This window comes from Lampris incognitus, chromosome 18, assembly GCF_029633865.1.
Source record: "Lampris incognitus isolate fLamInc1 chromosome 18, fLamInc1.hap2, whole genome shotgun sequence".
Lineage (NCBI taxonomy): Eukaryota > Metazoa > Chordata > Actinopteri > Lampriformes > Lampridae > Lampris > Lampris incognitus.
In genome coordinates, this window is record NC_079228.1 from 19,917,358 (window position 1) to 19,936,345 (window position 18,988).

The 18,988-nt window shown below is 46.4% G+C and overlaps 1 protein-coding gene across 1 annotated transcript; it reads left to right on the forward strand.

Annotated features, from left to right (window-relative positions):
* Positions 1-1,443: 1,443 nt before the first annotated feature.
* snx10a (sorting nexin 10a) lies at positions 1,444-3,569 on the forward strand. Its single transcript, XM_056297983.1, has 6 exons — positions 1,444-1,476; positions 1,698-1,784; positions 1,988-2,088; positions 2,294-2,392; positions 2,605-2,811; positions 2,941-3,569. Exons 1-6 carry the CDS (start codon positions 1,444-1,446, stop codon positions 3,083-3,085), a joined length of 672 nt encoding a protein of 223 aa, XP_056153958.1. The 3' UTR covers positions 3,086-3,569.
* Positions 3,570-18,988: the final 15,419 nt, after the last annotated feature.

Consider the following 18,988-nt stretch of genomic DNA (forward strand, 5'->3'; position numbering starts at 1 on the left):
CTGGAACAGTGTTAGTTAGCTTGCATAGCAGTGAGATAGGGACATGTTTCTTTGGCTAGCTCCGTCAACGACTCCTATTTTTTAGACTATTTATTGTGCGGTTTTGCAGTGCCTGCAGTTTGTTATTTTGTTGTTTTTTTTTTTTTACAAGACTAGAAGTCTCCGATATTGGTGCGTGAACGCGCGTCGTTAACATCGGTTCAGAAGTTGCTCGGTCCTACACGCGCTTTAAAGCCCCGCAGTCTCGCCCCACCACGACTCACTCGCCTCCAAACAGCCAGTTTCTCCACAGCGGAGGTAAAGGTGGGCTCCTGGTGATCTTTCAAGACCCGGATCCTTTGCTGCTCCGTTCGCAACGCGGGGCGATAAAGCACCGTCTGACTTGCCGTCAAGAGAAGGGAAGACGCCTTTGCGGAATGGGTAAATCTTTGTATAGGGCCAATACTTAACTGGGTAGCTTTAGACTGAGTGCATTTCCAGGTTCCGCTCTCCTCCAAATGTTCTAGTAGGTGCACAACTTTTGAAAGATTTAAGAGGGTCTCAACGAGAACCAGCTGTAGACTGCTGGGAATTAAGGATATTGAATTGTTTAAATGTACATGTCAACTGCTGTGGTTTTCTGGCCTGTGCCTAAGGCCCATGCACTATCTGTATGTAAAATTCTGTCGTTGTAGGAATTCAAAGTATTGGTTGCACGCTGCTTGGATTTCAGCTCATGTAGTTGCCGGTGTTCAATGCGAGGGGCCGCAACTCTGCGCAATGGTAGAACATGGCTAAATTGGCAGTGCAGCGTATTTGTTTGGGGGGATGTACCGGAGTAAGGGAACTTTTTTTTTTTTTAAACAAAGTTGGAACTACTTGGTGTTCAGTTAATGGCAGTTTAATAAAATATACCCTCGAGTGTTAAACACCTCTGGCTTTTGCATGAAATTAACTCTAATTGGTTAAAACCAATGGAAGCCATTGACTGAAATAACAGGCTTCGATCCCTGTACCACGAGGCTTTCCTAAACCAGACTTGGTGTGGTATGAGGTGAGAGTATTTGAGCTGATTTTTTTTTTTCCCTCACTTGCAAATCCACGTCTTTTGGCCTTGGTTACCTTCACTCTTTAGCATCAGCCTCAACTTTCAGTGATCTTGAGTCTCTGAAAGCACTGAAGGATGTAACTAGCTGATTTAGAAATATCCCAGTTTGGACATGGACTTTGGCTGTTTTTCTGCTGAATGTTGTGGCAGTGTGGTCTGATAAACCCACATGACCGGTTGCAGTTTGAAACGCTTGACATGCAGCCATTGCCTTGAATACACACGCTAGCAGTTTGTTCCTTACGGTCGACTCAAGAGCGTCGTTCTTGACAAACTTAAGATCTTTGTCCCAGAAAGTGGTCGTGCATGTTGGAATTTGAACACTAGTTTATGCGTTTTCAGGTTTTTCATCAACTATGGACCATGCGTTGGACAGCCTCATGAAAACGGTGAGTGGCATTTCTCGTCTCTGAGCATACGCAGACCATAGCACCTCCTATTTATGCAGTTGCAGTTTAGCGTCTATTTTTCTTTCCCTGTGGCTCTGGTGGAAAACTGTTGTGCTGAGACATATCCTGTCAGGCATGTACTCCATTGTTCGCAGTAGAATTTACTTGTATGCCCTTGACCTCTCTGAAAGTCTTTCCTGAATCTGTTTTGACATCTGCAGGAGTTTATCAGTGTCTGTGTTCGGAATCCAAGACTCCATAAAGATGATTTCTGGCACACGCACATCGACTACGAGATCGCCTTGCATGTGAGTGGCACATTGTCCTCAGAACCTCCTGGTTGGGTATATATTAATATGGTGGGGTTTTTTCCCCCTCGGTAGACAAGAATGAGGATGCGGTTGTGAAACTGAACTGGGTTTATGTGGCTCTCTTGTTGGAATTGGAGGCTTGTTTGAATTGGATGCTGTTTGTAAAGGTGCATTGCTGATGGGTGTTCTGTTTTGTGTAGACGAATAGCCTGTGTTTTAGGAGGAAAACATCCTGTGTGAGGAGGAGATACAATGAGTTTGTTTGGCTGCGTCAGTGTCTGGAACAGAATGCTCTGATCATGTAAGTCATTAAAGGGTTTTTTTTTTTACTTGGTCATTAGTCTGCCATTGCTTTCTTTTCTAGTGAGTTGAGAGTTATCACTGTTTTGTAATGTTATCATGGCCATTTTCAGCAGGAATGGAACGTTTTTGTCTTAAATGAAGAAATGGCTTTTAGTTAGAAAATGCACTCATCTTCTATTTAAACAATTTTATCCCTAATCCAGAGAACTGCCCAAACTGCCCCCGAGGAACCTATTCTTCAGTCTGAACAACACAGAAAAAGTTGACCAGAGGATGAAGGGCCTGCAGGAGTTTCTAGACATGTGAGTTTTCTGCAGCAACCAAAGTGCTCCAAAACGGCTACTGTTGACATTATAGCAATGCCATCTAGTGGTACCTCCGGAGCCTGTAGCTTGTATTCGCTGTAGTCTCTAGATTAAATGGTGACATACTTGAAATTCGTCCTATCCTACCAACTATGTTTATCTAACAAGATTTTTTTTTTTTTGCTGTTAATGACTGTCTCCTCTTGTAGTGTTCTCCAGACGCCCTTGTTGCTATCAGACAGTCGGCTCCATCTGTTCCTCCAGTCGCATCTCAGCATAAGCAGAATAGAGAGGTGTGCCATAGGCCGGACCAGGTACACCGTGGCCCAGGCCATCCACCATGGTGGTAGCAGCTACATCCACCGCGACTCCCTCGAGGACACGGACAAGGCCTCCTGCGACTCGGACTGCGAGAGGTAGTTTCTAGGATGGACCAAATTGTGTCTTAAAGACGCTTGTCCTGTGACTGCACACGTGATGGGACATGAATGCATGCATTTTTGAATACCTACTAATCTCACCCCCCCCCCATCTCCTTCGCATAGCAACAGCTCATCTTCTGGCTTGGGGCTAAGCGTGGACTCGACTGTGAGGGACAGCCCTCTCTCCTTTTACGAGTCCTCCAACGGAGAAGTGGAGCTGTTCAGCAGTCTTTCAGAATCCCCCTCTGACCCGCATATTGAACCCTGATGGGTGGCCCACAACAGTTTTACTTGGATCATCTCCCATGCCGAGGCAAGATCTGTGATGACCCTGGTACTTCACATTGACGTCCAGCGGAGCTCTTTCTGCTTTTCCTAGCTAAATGTTCTGCCAAAAGGCTCTTTTTATGTCTTGTGCTGTAGCTTTTTAAGCTGATGTATTTGTATATTAAAAATATTAGTGAATTTGTTTTGCAGAGGAATGGTATCTATTTTCTTCCAGCTTAAGTTTAATTTTGTCTTAAAGCCATGAGTCCTTTATTTAACTTAGGGAATTTAAAAATGTTTCCCCCTTTTTAGTTCATTGGTAAACGAGTAGTACTGGGGGGGGAAAAAAAATCTTAATGTTTTGTATATTTTTATCTGCACTGTAAAACTGCACTCAAGCTAGCAAGGGATATGCAATTGAATGTTGAAGATTGGCTTTTTAGAATATATTTGGAAAATACTTTTATTGTATGGCAAGTAATGAATAAATGTACTTTTGAAAACACTTTGTCAATGTGTGTGGTTAACTTTTTTTTTTTTTTTTTTGAAAATGACTAACAAGGTTGACTTTAGTTTGAACGGAGTTCAATGTCATGTACTGTTCGAGCCCAGTAGAGGGAGTGTGGACATCATGGGTATCTGAGAAACACACTTCAAATGGTGCTTGTTGACTGACTGCAAGAACATCAATGTGTCAATACCATGAATGATTTACTAGACGGTCTGTCTTGGTAAGCATTGTTGGGGTTTGCAGGGTTGAGTAATTTTGTCATGCCTGGGGTGGAAGTCCAGCAGATTGTACAGTCCCGTGCAACAACTGGTCTGGAAAACATTTTGTAAGCAAAGCTGTAAACGTCACTTTAGCCAAACTGGTTATATAGGGAATATTTGGAGCGATACCCCCCCCCACGCGCACACCCAAAACGAGTCAACCCCAGGGCCTAGACTGTATAAGCAGGTTTACCCTGAAATATTTGGAGAGCCGTTTGTACTATCAAGAGGCTAGCTTAAAATGTACACCTTACCTTGTTTATCCTCCCAGGCCAGAGCCTTGTTACACATCGCCCCACTTGTACCCCCCCCCTTGTTTAGTGCTCCTGTGACTACAGTACATCAAACTTTGAGTGATGTGACTAAGTCAAATGTCATGCAGTCAGGAAATGCCTGAGATGGGTTTTATGTTGGTGTGCAAAGGTTTTCTGTGGTTGACAAGAGACCTGGTCTTGGTCAGGCTCAGCCCTGTGTTAATATGCTCCCTGGTGAGGTGGCCTTATTGAAGGGAGACGGTGTATTAATCTAATTATTATGAAATGCTCAAGAGAAGCACCATCTAGAAATGGGACAGCCCTTTACCCTCTGTGTGTGTGTGTGTGAGAATACACACTTTTGAGTAGTTTTTTTTTTTTTTTTTTGGGAGGGGGCAGATGGATGTGTGGTAGTGCTGGGCAGTTGGACAGCCCTGCAAATTGAAAGCCAAGGAGTGAAGACTCATTAAAGGAGACAGCGGCTGCCCCCCCCCCCCCGCGTGCGTGCTCGACATGGGCCGGTCTAACAGAAGACAACCTGGCCCCGTCCGGTGTTTCTGTCCTCGTATCTCCCTCCCCCGCCTCTCCCCCCTTCTCCTCCCAGTGCTGTCTCCCTGTACTCCCAGGCCATAATGAAGCTGTCACCACCTTCACACACTGGCCACTGAGCTGTATTCATATGGCCAGCAGAGGCACAGATACACACCAACACATACACACATGGACGTACGTGCACATGCTGGCAAGGCTGAAAACATGCTGACAGGCATGAATAAACACACACACACACTCACACACACACATTATGGGAGGAGGGCTGTGGAGGAAACAAACATTCTTTCATCATCTCCTGTCATTCTTCAACTCCCTCTGTTTTGTGGTTGGAGCTCGCCATCTCTGTTTGCTGTTGAGGCTGACCTTATCAAAGTACCCATGACAGCATAGAGCGCGAGAGGCCTATACGGGCGTGCACACACTCACCCACCCACAAACACACACACACAGTCAAAAGAATTAGATCACACACCATCTGCACTGTTCCATTAAGTCCGTAATAGACACAACAGCAACATAGGTAAATACATAAACACACACACGTGTGTACACACACACACACACACACTAGTCCTCCAGGGTAAGTCAATTTTCTGACAAAATGAAATGCAATGAAGGGGCGCAATCTTGTGTGTGTGTGTGTTTGTGTGTGTTTGTGCATATATACACTCGAGCATCTGCTTTTTTTTAGGCGAGGGTATCTTTCATTTGGATATTGAGTATTCATGGTACACGTCTATTTCGGCTCGGTAATTTATAACTCAATTTTGAGTGTGCATTGATGCGCTCCATACCTCCAAAACACCAAAGAAAGCCCAAACCCAATTGTATTTCAAAGCAATTAGGATGTCCACTGAGTTGTGAAGAAACTGTGTTGCGCCCGCTGTGGGCTCATGTGATATTTTTAATTGTTAATTTTCTGTCACATTAGGCATCATCGGTGCCTCTGGACAGGTGACCAAGCCGCTGCAAGCAACAGATAAAATGATGGAGTTTATATTCTCAAATACTAAAGCAAGGTAATGGATAGTATTTTACTTTTAGGGGGCTAAATGATGAGAATATATATCATATTTACAACATTTTCACAGTAGTATCTCCCTGCCTTTCAAAGTGTAAAGTATCTTATATAGCGGCTGTCAATATTAGTTTTATGAGTCTAAATTATTGGCTCATCTAGACCCTCATCTGAAGCTATCGAAGGGGATGGCTTCACCTCTCTGACCCTACAGAAGTCAACAATGGCAAAATCCATAGCAGCAATTAGCCTGTATAACCTGTGCTTCCTTAGCCTCCTCGGTGTCTTTCTATCACTCCTCCGCTCACTCTTCCCATCCCTCTGCTATTCTTCCTCTCGCGACCCCTCGGCACGTCTCAGAGGGGTGCTAAGTTAATTGGCTGTTTTTACATTAAAGCCCGGTTCGGGCATTTTTTTCCGCTGATGGTGCAGGTTGGGCTCTGCACCATGCCGCCGTCGAGCAGCGGAGGACAGAGGCCTGCCCGCCCTTCCTTTCCCTGTCTCACTCCCTCTCTCTCTCTCTCTCTCTCTCTCTCTCTCTCTCTCTCTCTCTCTCTCTCTCTCTCTCTCTCTCTCTCGCTCCGTGCGGGTCAGAGGTGAGGACTTGCATTGTATTTGTGATTATTGCCTTTAAAGGGCTGGTGCATAGAAGATCATTAAAAGTCAATGTGTCTCCCTCGCCTCTCTCTCTCCGTAAAACACACACATGCTCGCACGCACTTTGCACATCGCTACAACTCTTGCCCGCCGTTTAACATTAAAATACGACCTGTGCGCAGATAAATGTCAGAGGCCCATCTATCTGCTAGTGTTTAAGTCAGCTAATGGAGATGACATATTAGAGGCCCAAATGACTGCCATAAAAACTCCCACCATGCCTTGCAGTGTTGCCTGGCCGCTGTGACTGCAAAGGCTTTAGCGTTGGCAAAGCGGCTAACTATCCAGAGGGAGGTGGGGAGGAACGAAGAGTGATGTCATATTTGTGGACATGTTTCTTTTAAACAAGTGGATTTAGTTTTCTCTAGCAGTGATGGAGTAAAGGATGAGGATGAAGCGAACTGTGGCTCTCCGTTTGCTGTGGATCTGACAAGATGAACACAAGAATACACCGAACGCCGAACAAAAACCTCTCTCACCGCCTTTTGTCTCAATCAGCTACAAAAAGAAAGTGGTGTAATAGTGATGACCTCTCACCTTTGACCTTTGGTAGAGTGGTTGGTTCAGAGATTATGAGATGAGAGAGTGTGTGTGTGTTTGTGCGTGTATGTGTGCAGGCACAATGTGCATAGCTTATGTTACAATCAATACTCTGCTCCATCGCTACTTGAAGATCTTATCTTCTACAGGTAAATTTTCACCTCCACTCCCTTCCTTCATCCCCTCTGCTTTCCATCTCTGTATTAATTACCCTTCTCTACCCATGCGTGTCTCTCTCTCTCTGAGCGAATGGAGCTGTTGTAATTGCTTCTCGCTGAAGCAGTTACAAGCAGCACAAAGGAACCGTATAGAAACCGCATTTGCATTCACGATGAGCTGAGATGAAGAGAGGGAGGGAAAGAGCACAAAAGAGAGAGCATGGCCCCCCTGCCCTGCACCGAGCAGCTCCACTAGTGCTCTCTCTCTCTCTAACTCTCTCTCTCCCTCCATCTCCTCCTCTGCTAACTCCTTTCCTCATCTATTGTCTTCCTCTCTCCATCCCTCCCTCTACCTTATCTATTTCCACCACCCCCCACCACCCCATACCTTTCGCAGCACGGCTCCCCTTGCATTGTCTTTCCAGAGAGTTCCAAGGTCGACGGGAGCTTGCTCATCAGAGCAGGGCATAGTACACTTAGCTCTGGCATGGAGGAGCTAATTTGAATAGGCATGCAAGTGTTTGTGAGTGCGTGCACGTCCCAGCATATATGTGCACGCCTGCTTCTGTATGTCTGGTTGTGTGTGGGTGTGCATGTTTCTGCAAGTGTCTGTGTGGTCGCAGGTAGCTTAATGTGTGTGCACGCGTGTGTGTGTGTGTGTGTGTGTGTGTGTGTGTGTGTATAGATATAAAACGGTTTATTTAATGGCTAGTATTAAGGGTAGAAGGAGGGGTGATGGCAATTAATAACTCAAAAGCTCAGAATTGCATTTTTAATCCACCAATATCCCACCACCTCCCATACTTGTGTCATCACTCCCATTCACCCCTGTAGGATGTGCACACTTACACGTGCGTGCACGCATGGAACTGCGCACACACACACACACACACACACACACACACACACACACACACACACACACACACACACACACACACACAGATACACTCCTGAGGATTCTGCTTTTCTAGCTTGATAAGCATTTCTCGTTTGTCTCAGGGTTTTGATCAATACAGTTAAAACGCCAAATGAAGCATAATTAGGTCTAAGCTGGCCCCCACTGTGACTGAATAGGCTTCACACGGGGAGGCACTCGCCATTATCATCATCGTTGTGTGTATGTGTGTGCGTGTGTGTGTGTGCGTGTGTGCGTGTGTGCATGTGAGTGTGTGTGAGTGCGTGTGTGTCTGTGTATACTGCCCAGTGAGAGCTAATACAATTGACAAAGTGCACATAGGGACACAGATTAAAGCAGAGCTCTGGGAGGGCTGCAGGTTGATTTGAGCAGATGATGGAGTCGCCCATTCGGCGAACCTTCATTCACCTCCATCTTCCTTCCCATAATCATTTAGACAACCTCCGCAATACATCTCTGCTTAATTTTAATACATTATAGTCCACCTCAGTCATCTCCCACTGGTTTATTCACTCAGGACGATACATAGATGGGGGCTACAAAGGCCATAAATTATCCATAATCTAGAGTGAAAACCTATATATAATCCTAGATGCTGTTGGAACGCAAATAAGTGCAGGTATCAGCATTGGCCTTATCCAGTGGGTGTTGCCCTTCAGATCCAGGCTATAATGGATTTGCCCTGTGACACTTTAAAACACTATAAATACTAGAATATGCCAAGGCTCACATCTTGTTGGCTCAACTAGCTAACCACGTGCTGTGTTAGCTCAGGCCTGATTCCAATGTCCAGGGTGCGAATCTGGCATTGGACCTTTGTTGCAGGTCTGTATCTCTCAACTCCCATTTTCTTATCAAATAAAAGCAACCAAAAAAAAAGAAAAAAAAGATCCAAAAGATAATAAAAAGCCAACTAAACAATTTTCCTGAGAGTCCAGAAGCGTGTCCAAGTCATAATGAGTCCATTACGAAAACTATAATCTCAAGTGAGCTGCTATATTTTGAGAGGTGTCACAACGTTTTGTTTTTGTGCTGTCAGCCCTTCTGTAAGAACAGATGCCACTTTTTTTTCATAAATATGACAGATATCGCCTCCATAATGCCTTCAACCATTCAACCATTCATCAGAGGAAACGGGAGGTGCACTTAGTTATGCGCTTTATTCGCCCTAACTCTGGACATCGGAGTCGATTGAAATAATGTGGTACCAGGCACTGAACGGTATTCCCGTTGCCAGTTATGCCCCCATTGTCTAGAGACTGAAGAGAGGTGAATGGGCTACGTGACACAGACAGGGTTACCTCAACACTGATGGTGAGTTTTTAGTGGATTTGTCCCTTTAAAGATAGAGTAGGGAGGTGATGTCTCAATTCTGATCACGGCCTACAAAGAGCTTAATATGATGTGTGGCATTGTGCATGCATGTGTGTGTGTGTGTGTGTGTGTGTCCTTTTTGGTGTGCGTGCGTGTCCTTGTGTGCATGTTTGTGTGTGTGTGAGACAGCGAGAGAGAGAGAGAAAAGGGACCCACAGTGGTACTATTTAGTGATGGGGAGGCCTGGAGAAGATGCGCCATTAGAGCTACAGTGTGGTTTGTGCAAGTTGTGTTTTTGCGTGTACGTCTTAAATGTGTGTATCTGTGTGTGTGTGTGTGTGTGTGTGTGTGTGTGTGTGTCTCGGTGGGGGACACAAGGTGGGAGGAGGATTTAGACTCATCATAAAGGAATTCTCCCCCCCCCCCAGCCCGTAGCTCATCCCGACACTTTTATGCCTTTTTATTTTCAGGCCCATTGCAGCCAAGCCCAGAGATGTGATTTATACTGCCTGGCAGCATGGGCACTGCAGCAAGAAAGACAGATGGAGGCAGGGCTGAGAGAAGGAGAGAGGGAGGGATATGAAGAGATGGGGGAGGAAGGAGAAGAAGGGTTAGTGGGAGTTGCTGAAGGAGAGAGGGGGATGGAAGACTGAGAGAGATAATAAAAAAGGAGAGAGAGAGAGAGAGAGAGAGAGAGAGAGAGAGAGAGAGAGAGAGAGAGAGAGAGAGAGAGAGAGAGAGAGAGAGAGAGAGAGAGAGAGAGAGAGAGAGAGAGAGAGCAAGGTGGGGTCAGAAGAGAGAGAGGGAAGAAGGCAAGGGAGAAATGGAGGAAAGAGAAATTCACCTCTACATCTCTCTCTCTTTTACCACCTCTCTCACTGTTCCTCTGTCTCTCTGTCTGTCTGTCTGTCTCAGTGTCTCTTTCTCTCTCCATCTTTCTCCCCCTCTCTCTAATGAGTTATTGGCCCTGTCTGCCTCAGGAAGAGAAGCCCCATCTCCCCACCACACTGGCGCCCTGACAGCCTAAATCACTAGGACCCCCCCCCACACACTCACACACACATCCCTCCTCCCACCCATGCGTCCAGTACACTCCTTCCTTCCTACATACCCCATCTTCCTCCTCCTGCTTGTCTCATGCCTGCCTGAGGTGTGTGAAATATTCATGGGTCCATTGATTGGGGGCAGGAGGCATTAGGAGGGGCTGGGGGGAAGGGGGGGTTGTAGGGGCTAAGGTCTCAGCTCAACTCTGCAAGAAGACAAGGAGGCCGCCGCTCGGCAAGCACCGACAGCTCACTTACAGCATGGGGGCTGGACAAGGAGTGGGGGCCTGAAAGAAGAAGTAGTAGAGACGGCTGAGGGGTGGGTGGGTGGAGAGACATGAGGGCAGAGGTGCGATGAGGTGATCAGGGTCGTGAAGTGGGAGGTAGTATGGGGTGAGGGGATGGGGGGGCAGCGTTTGTGTGTCTCCATTTTGCACGCGGCAGGTGCAGTGCTTTGTGCATGTGCACTGGTGTGGTCATGGTGTACGAGTTTGCAAGAAACCAATGTTCTCACACATGTTTTGTTGTACATGCGCGTGTGTATCTGAGTGTGTATCCGTGTGTGCGTGTGTGTCTGACACCTGCCTGCCAGTGTGGCGGTTGTGCTGCTGTCTCTGCGCTGTAACATCTCTCTCTGTCACCCAGCCGCCTGAGAGGAGATGAGCTGCCATGCCTACTGTCATTCATCCATCACACAAGACACCACACGCACACGCACACGCACACGCACACACACACAAATACATACAGAGAGAGAAATACTGAAGCATGCATGCACACACACATGTGCACACAAATGCCCATGGACACAGAATCACACAAACGCCTACATAACAAACGTGATTTGTGACATATGAACCACGAATGCTTTTACAGGTTTCATGCTGTGTGAATCAGGTGCACTCTCTCCTTCCCATTTTTGTTTCTTGAGTTTCCTGCCTCTTCCAAAATTACAATTGGAAAAGCTAGAGTTCAACCCGAGGAAAAAAAGACTGCTGGCAAATCTTTGGTTTATTCTTCTACTCATCTTTTGTTCATTTGCCTAGGTCACACAAAAAGCGGCATTGTGGGATAGCCCATCCGACAACTGGGACCTGTTGTCATATTAGCTTGGATCAACTGTAGCAATCATGAAAATCAATATTCGTATTACATTGTCATAATTTTAACAGCATAATCTCCAATGTTTCACTTTGGGATTTTTGTACTCATGTCGTAAGTGTGAGACTATATTGTAGACCTTAGTGCTCAATTCCATTGTTGTTTTTTTTTAATCAGATCTGTTGTTTGTTTGTTTTTTACTTACTGTTCATGTTCAGTTTTGAAAGTGACCCCAAATGACCTGTTGTTGTCTGGCCTGATCAAGCCATTGAATTATCCATAAAGCCCACAAATGCAGTGATGACGGCAGCGCTCTGTGCTGTCCAATATGGGGACAATAAAGTTTCTTTTCTACTCAAGTTAACCTAACATTCAGACTTGGGTGACATGATGGCATTTTTGCATGTTTCTGGTCTGGAACCACATATTGTGGCCTGGCCAAAGCAGCATAAACCGGCAGTGAAAAGTCGTGTTTTTGTTTGACTTTTTTACACTTGTGTGTGTGCGTGCGTGCGTGCGTGCGTGCGTGCGTGCGTGCGTGCTTGCACGGTCACATCTGGTCACATGTCTAAAAAGAGGCGTGAAGTTGCTCTCCCATGACAGAGATCACCTTTACTGGTTCAAGAAAATGGCCCTTGCGCTAATACACAAACAATTGATTCCAAAAAGATATATTAATTTTCTTATAGTCACCTAATTAAGTCAGTAAGCTCAATGCGTTAGAGCGGCTTTACATGCGTTTTAATAGTGGTTAGCTAAATACTCCAAATATTTACTTGTCTTTGCTCATGTTGCATTAATAACACTAGCTTGTGTGTGCTAGCCGACTGATGAGCTTGTGTTTGCTAGCCGACTGACTAGCTTGTGTTTGCTAGCCGTGGCTACTTTAAGGTGAGTTGACTCAAACTGAGTAAAAGTTATCATGGCTCATTATCAGGCGTTTTTAGGACTCACTGACTTTTTTTGTCTAGCTCCAATGTTTCAAAACAGCGTGTGTTCAACAATATCTGCTAAATATGTTAATACAGGATCATCATACATTGGACAATATGACTGTGTCTATCCTAAAGTAAAATTAAACTATTAAATCATTTAATATTTTTTACAGAACGTTAACCCCGCCGTTCAGAAGGGGGGAATGTCAACATAATGGCCAGTTACAATTATTGAGATGATTGAAATGATTTGTTAAGGGAGTATATGCAAATAATCTGTTTTGAAACTACATCTGGGTTTTATAATGCAATGCTATAGGCTAGCTCTCAGCCGAGGCCTCTTAGCGTCACATACATTTTCAGTGTGATCTGTTTAATATAACCATAACTAACCAGTCAACTAAAGGGTCCGACCCGTTAGCCAACGGGCTAGCGAGTCTTGTCGTTCGTGATCGTTACAATATGATAACAATCAACAACAACAACAAAAAGTATGCCAACCCACGACGCTGTCGTACTCCTCCGTAGAGATGCTTGTCTCTGATTTCCCCCGTTCGCTCCAAATCCGCTGTAACAACGAATCCCAGCAGCGAGGGCGTAGAGCCGGTCCATCTCGTGCCTCTCTGCGAGGTGCCTCCTAATCACACTCTAGCTTTCACTCATAAAAGCCATTACACGTTAAAGCACTGGTGATGGTGATGGTGTCGATGAGGAGAAAGAAGGACAACAATCAGGTTGAAGACCCCAGTCAGGTTTATGGTGACGGTAATATCGACGAAAGTGCTTTCCACCGAAAACGACGATAAATGTATGCTCACGTTTTTTTTCTTCCCATGACGTCACCAGCCCACGAGCGTAGTATCTCCAGAATAATGGCTTTTTAACCATTCTAAGATTTCCTCACGGAAAGGGTTGACAACTCTTTTACTGCCTCTCGTCGTGTTTTATTTTTTATTTTATTTTTAATTCACATGAGACCAGGTCGACGCTTGGTTTTTATTTAACCATAGCAGTCGGTGGGTGCTGGTGTGTGTTAGCCGGGCAGACTTTATGACCGCTCTAATTGCTGCCTGCTCCCATCTCGCCGCGCCTGTCTGTGAGCGGAGGAACATGTGCCGTGCTGTTTCTCCTAACCAGTCGTCGTAGGGCCAACAGCTTCGATGGCGCGATGAATTTGATAAATCCCCTTATCGCCCCGGGAGACAATTAAAGCGCATGTGACAGGGGTCCCTATCTCCGCTCTCCTCCTGTAGCGCTTCATTTAGAAGCCATTTGTCTCCGCTATGGATTTCCTATTTTTAATGGCGCTCGTATGCAGGGGTCGGAGCTGTGCTGAATAATAGATGCCTTTCACTCCCTCTTTTTCCTCTTTTTTGTCCCCCTCCCACCCTCATTTCCTCACGGGGGGTGTCGGTGTCACGCGTGAAGCCGAGGTGCAACGCTCCTGGTGCTCTTGAGAGTCTGGCAGGCGGCTATTCACTCCACTGGAGGGGCCCTCGGTGAGAGCCAGAGCAGACAGTTGGCTGATATCAACGGGCCAACGTTAACCCTCAATCCTCCCACCCCACACCACCCTACCCCACCCCACCCACTCTCTCTCTCCCAGCGAAGGACGTTTATCACAGAGAGCGGGGCCGGTGCGGGGCGAGGTGATATATCGCCCCGGCCGAGTGCGAATGAATAGACTAGTAATTATCCTGTTAAAAGGGTGGCCAGACAAAGAGGGAGCCTCGCTATAATTTAAATTGTTTTGTTTCCCCCACAGTCGAAAGCCTGGCCCACTGATTGACACCCCGGAATGGGAAAAGTGAAGCTATTTATAGCCTTGGACGTTTGGCTAATTGCGGAATTTAATAAGGTTTCTAGAAGAGTGGATTCTGTAAATGCAGGAGGCCCGCGCTGCTCCCCCTCCCTCCCCCCTTTCAACTCCCCTCCTATATCTGTTCCTCATCGTTCTTTGCCTTCGCCCGTGTCCGACTTCAATATTTCTCGCTGCTTCTTAGACCATCCTGTCTGCTCCAATCCTCCCCACTCCATGTCCCAGTCTTATCTCTTTGTATATCCTGACCCCACCATCCCCCACCTCGTCACCACCCTGCAACCCTTCACCCCCCCCCCCGCTTATTTTCCTCCACTTATCTTCCATCACATAACATCTATCGTAGACTCGTGCTTATCTTAGCTTGCTCGTGTGAGTCCGAACTCTTCTCTTTTTTTCGAACGCCTGTGTCAGAGCAGCTCGAGCCGTGCATAAACAGCATGTGTGTGTAGGCGAGTACGGGACGACTGCGTGTGTCTAAATTCACATGCATTCATTTGAGTGTATTTGTGTGTGCATGCATGTGTGAGCGTCTTTGTATGTGTGTGTGTATTTGTGTGTGTGTGTGTGTGTGTGTGTGTGTGTGTGTGTGTGTGTGTGTGTGTGTGTGTGTGTGTGTGTGTGTGTGTGTGTGTGTGTGTGTGTCTGTGAGCATGGTCTCGTCCCTTCTTCCTCTGTGTGTGTGACAGGGGTAATTGAGCTCAGAGGGTTTTCTGTCTTTGGTGGCAGAGGGGAAATTGGAATCTTCAGAATCCATTAGACAGACCCTTGTGAGTCGTTCCTTTTGCACGTGTGTGTGTGTGTGTGTGTGTGTATGTGAAGTGTGTGTATTTGAGATGCATATACAGACAGATATATCGACATATACAGACAGATAGAAAGGGAGAACGAGAGAGAGAGAGAGAGAGAGAGAGAGAGAGAGAGAGAGAGAGAGAGAGAGAGAGAGAGAGAGAGAGAGAGAGAGAGAGAGAGAGAGAGAGAGGGGAGACTTGTCTTTTTGTATTCACTTAGGCTGAGACAGAGGAATGGTGAAATCACTTTCTTAATGACATTGAGTGTGAAGTTTTTATTTCATTTAATGACAAGCATTACATGAAATTAAATGATCTGTGGCCAGTAATGAAAGAAAAGTTCAACGCTTCTCTGCCTCTCCCTCTCTCCCTCTTGTCCACCATATCGCTTTTCTCCCTGCATGTTTGCTTGACTGCATGTTGTATGATTTCGTGTACATAGTGTATGCATTTTTTTTTTTTGCGGGTCTGAGCTTGTGTGTGCGTGTGCATGCGTTGCATGTGTGTGTGCACGAGTGTGGGTCCCTACTGTGAAAGTCGACTCTCTGACACTAACTGACTGAGTACCTTCACAGGCTGCAGAGGAAGACAGAGAAAGACGAGAGGAAAAGGTGAGCAGGAAAAGAGGGAGGAACAGCAGGTAGCCAACAGCAGATGGTCTCACACTTCCTCCCCGTGGAGCTCTCGCTCTCCCCCTCCATCGCTCCCTCTCTCCATCCTTTGCGTTTGTTTCTGCCACATGCTCTTTTTCAGCTTCATATGTTAAATTTATCACATAAATTAGCTTCACATAATTGCTCCTCGGTGTCCTTGGTTGTGCGTTTACCTTCTCTTTTTTTTCCTCCCAATCACAGAGGTCACTCACAGTTGAAACGCTGTGCTGTTTTGCAGGTCGGGCTTTGCAGCTTAAACCTGCGGACGTGTTTGGCATTGGGTTTCATCAGTGGAGGCGAAAAGGTATTTCTAAATCCAATCCAGTGAATGCTATCAGTGATGGCTGTCAGCCTATATGAAACCCAGTCCACCCGAATGACGCACAACACTGATAATGGACCGTCTACAAGCCGACCTGATAGGTGATCTTTTGAGACTGTCCAAGATAGTTGGTGCTGATTTGGCAAAAATGACCTTGGCCAAGGCCCGCATCCCCACTTAATGTGTTTTACATCTCATCATCTGAATGGCAAAGCCTCAGCCCTGCACTATATATCTAATCTGCCATGATTCATTTCGCACTTTACTTTTTTTTTTTTTGCTTTTTAAATATGTGAACGTATACGCCCATTTTGAAAGTGATTACATTAAATTTAAGACCTACCTATTTCAAAAAGCCACAAGATGGTGATTTGGGTGAGTCGAAAAACTCACGTTGATGCATTTACCGAGTGTAATTTACTCACTTGTCACGTAAAGTAATGTGAGAAGTGTTTTAGTGAAAGTGTAAAAGTGTGCTGTAGAGGGAAACCAGTTTGGATCGATACGGACATGATCACAAACGATGTTATCACGCTGCTCACAGCTTCTTTAACAGAGGACACGTTTTAGGGGCCTCGTGTGTCTGTGCAGAGGTGAGCCTGCACACCGTACATATGAATGCATGCATGTATATTTGCTTCGCTGAATGTGAATGAACTCCTCGGCCTGTAGGGAACGTATTTTTGTGAGTGTGCGCAGTCACGTGTGTGCATGTGTGTGTGTGTGTGTGTGTAATGATTAGCCTTCTCTTAATGGGAAAATAACGTCAGAGCCACTGGGATGTTTAATCCATCTGAGCTGATTCTGTTTCCATCACAACTATTGATCAAGTCCACTGACAAATCAACGGGGGGGGGGGTACTGTGTGTATGCATGTCTGTGTGTGTATGTGTGTGTTTCTGGACACCTTACACAGCATTTTAGTATGTCACAAACCGAACAACTAACACAACGATAGACCCCGGTAAACGGGTGTTTTTTTTTCCTTCCTCCATCTTTCCATCCTTCCATCCCACCATCTCTCCTTTTGCGCCTGCTCTCCTCCTCTACCTCGACTCTTTGCCTTCTCTAAACCATTGTAAGGTGCCCATTCCCCAGTTCAGGGTCCTCCTCTCTCCCTCTCTCCCTCTCTCTCTCTCGCTCCCTCTCTCTCTCTCTCGCCCTCTCTGCCTCTCTCCCTCTCCAGTCTCTAAGTGGTATTGGCTTTAAAGGGGCAGCAAATCAGTTGCTGATTAATACTGAATTTTTGGGGCCATTTGTCTGCACCGTCGCCCCTGTCTGAGAAACCCTCCCCCCCTCAGCTTCTCCCCTTCTTCCTTTTCTACCACCCCGTCTTCTCCCTCTCTCCCCTCCCCTGGCGGTGATGAATGGCCGGCCCGTTGCAGAGGGATTAGAGTCGTCACGGTTACCTGTGCCTTGACAAAGCGGTTCTGATTGGTGACCAAGGCACTTCAGGGTGGGGTCACATCTCACCATGGGTAAGTGTGTGTGTGTGTGTGTGTGTGTTCATGCGTTGCATGTGTGTCCATGCATATGTGTGTGTGTGTGTGTGTGTGTGTGTGTGTGTGTGTGTGTGTGTGTGTGTGTGTGTGTGTGTGTGTGTGTGTGTGTGTGTGTGTGTGTGTTATCACCCCTGGATGAAGTTTTGTGTGGTGTGTGAGTTCATGTGTGTGTGTGTGTGCAAAGTATATTGTGTTGTTCGTTGTGGGTCAGGGACAGATTCTGTTGCAAATGTGTTTATGAGTGCATTTGTGTGTGTGTGTGTGTGTGTGTGTGTGTGTGTGTGTGTGTGTGTGTGTGTGTGTGTGTGTGTGTGTGTGTGTGTGTGTGTGTGTGTGTGTGCGTGCGTGCGTGCATGCATGCATTTGGAGATATCATGTATGCATGTTTCAGACACTGATTTCATGGGACAGAGATTGGCGAGGTCCCGGCAGTGATGTGACCACACTGACACAAGAGAAACCGGTAAACGGGCGCTGGTGGACACTGATAAATTGACACGGCGGAGGATCGAACGCTGGCCTAATCAGCCAATGGATTCCCCTGCAACAACATTTTTCAGTTTTGTCCTGGCCGATCAGGTCCAGGCCGTCAGCTGTGTCAGGTCCCACTGGTCCAGCCTCTCTGTCACTCTCACACTGCCATGATTAGGTGCATTACCAGATTATCAAACAGAGCCCAGGATTCCTGCAGGTGCTCCGGTTAGAGGAGCTGTTTGTGTGCATGTGTGCATGTTGAAGGCCAGTCATGCAATGGTGTTTCTATCCTGCCACCTGGGTCAAAGCAAATGGCTCTAAATGTTTTTTTTAAATATTAGTTATTATTGTTGAGGGCAAATGTAAAGGGTATGCCATAAAGGTCATGACCTGGATTTCAAGATGAAAAACACTATGAGCGGATACGCATTTTGCCACAGGCAACCACCAGCACATTACAGTGAAAGGAGTATATTACAACAAAATAGTGCTAGGTGATATGGGAAATAATATTATCACCGCAATCATATGGAATTTTACATTGCTATATACACAATATCCGCTTACATGTGCAAAAATACCTTGTTTAAGCAGGCCCGGTTCTAGACTGCTTTGATGGGGTCGGGGGGGGGGGGCAGTAATAGATGTTAGTTGGTCACCAACTACTAGTGTTAATATGAGTGTTCTTTAGGACTGTAAGCTAAAATGTACAGTTTTATTTTCTCCCCAATTGTACGTGGCCAATTATCCCACTCTCCCCCGAGCCGTCCACCCCCTCTGCCGATCCGGGGAGGGCTGCAGACTACCACATGCCTCCTCCGATACATGTGGAGTCGCCAGCCACTTCTTTTCACCTGACAGTGAGGCGTTTCGCCAGGGGGACGTAGCGCGTGGGAGGATCACGCTATTCCCCCCAGTTCCCCCTCCCTCCCAAACAGGTGCCCCGGCTGACCAGAGGAGGTGCTAGTCTAGTGACCAGGACACATACCCACATCTGGCTTCCCACCCGCAGACACATCCAATTGGGCCTGTGGGGACGCCCAACCAAGCCGGAAGTAACACAGGGATTCGAACCGGA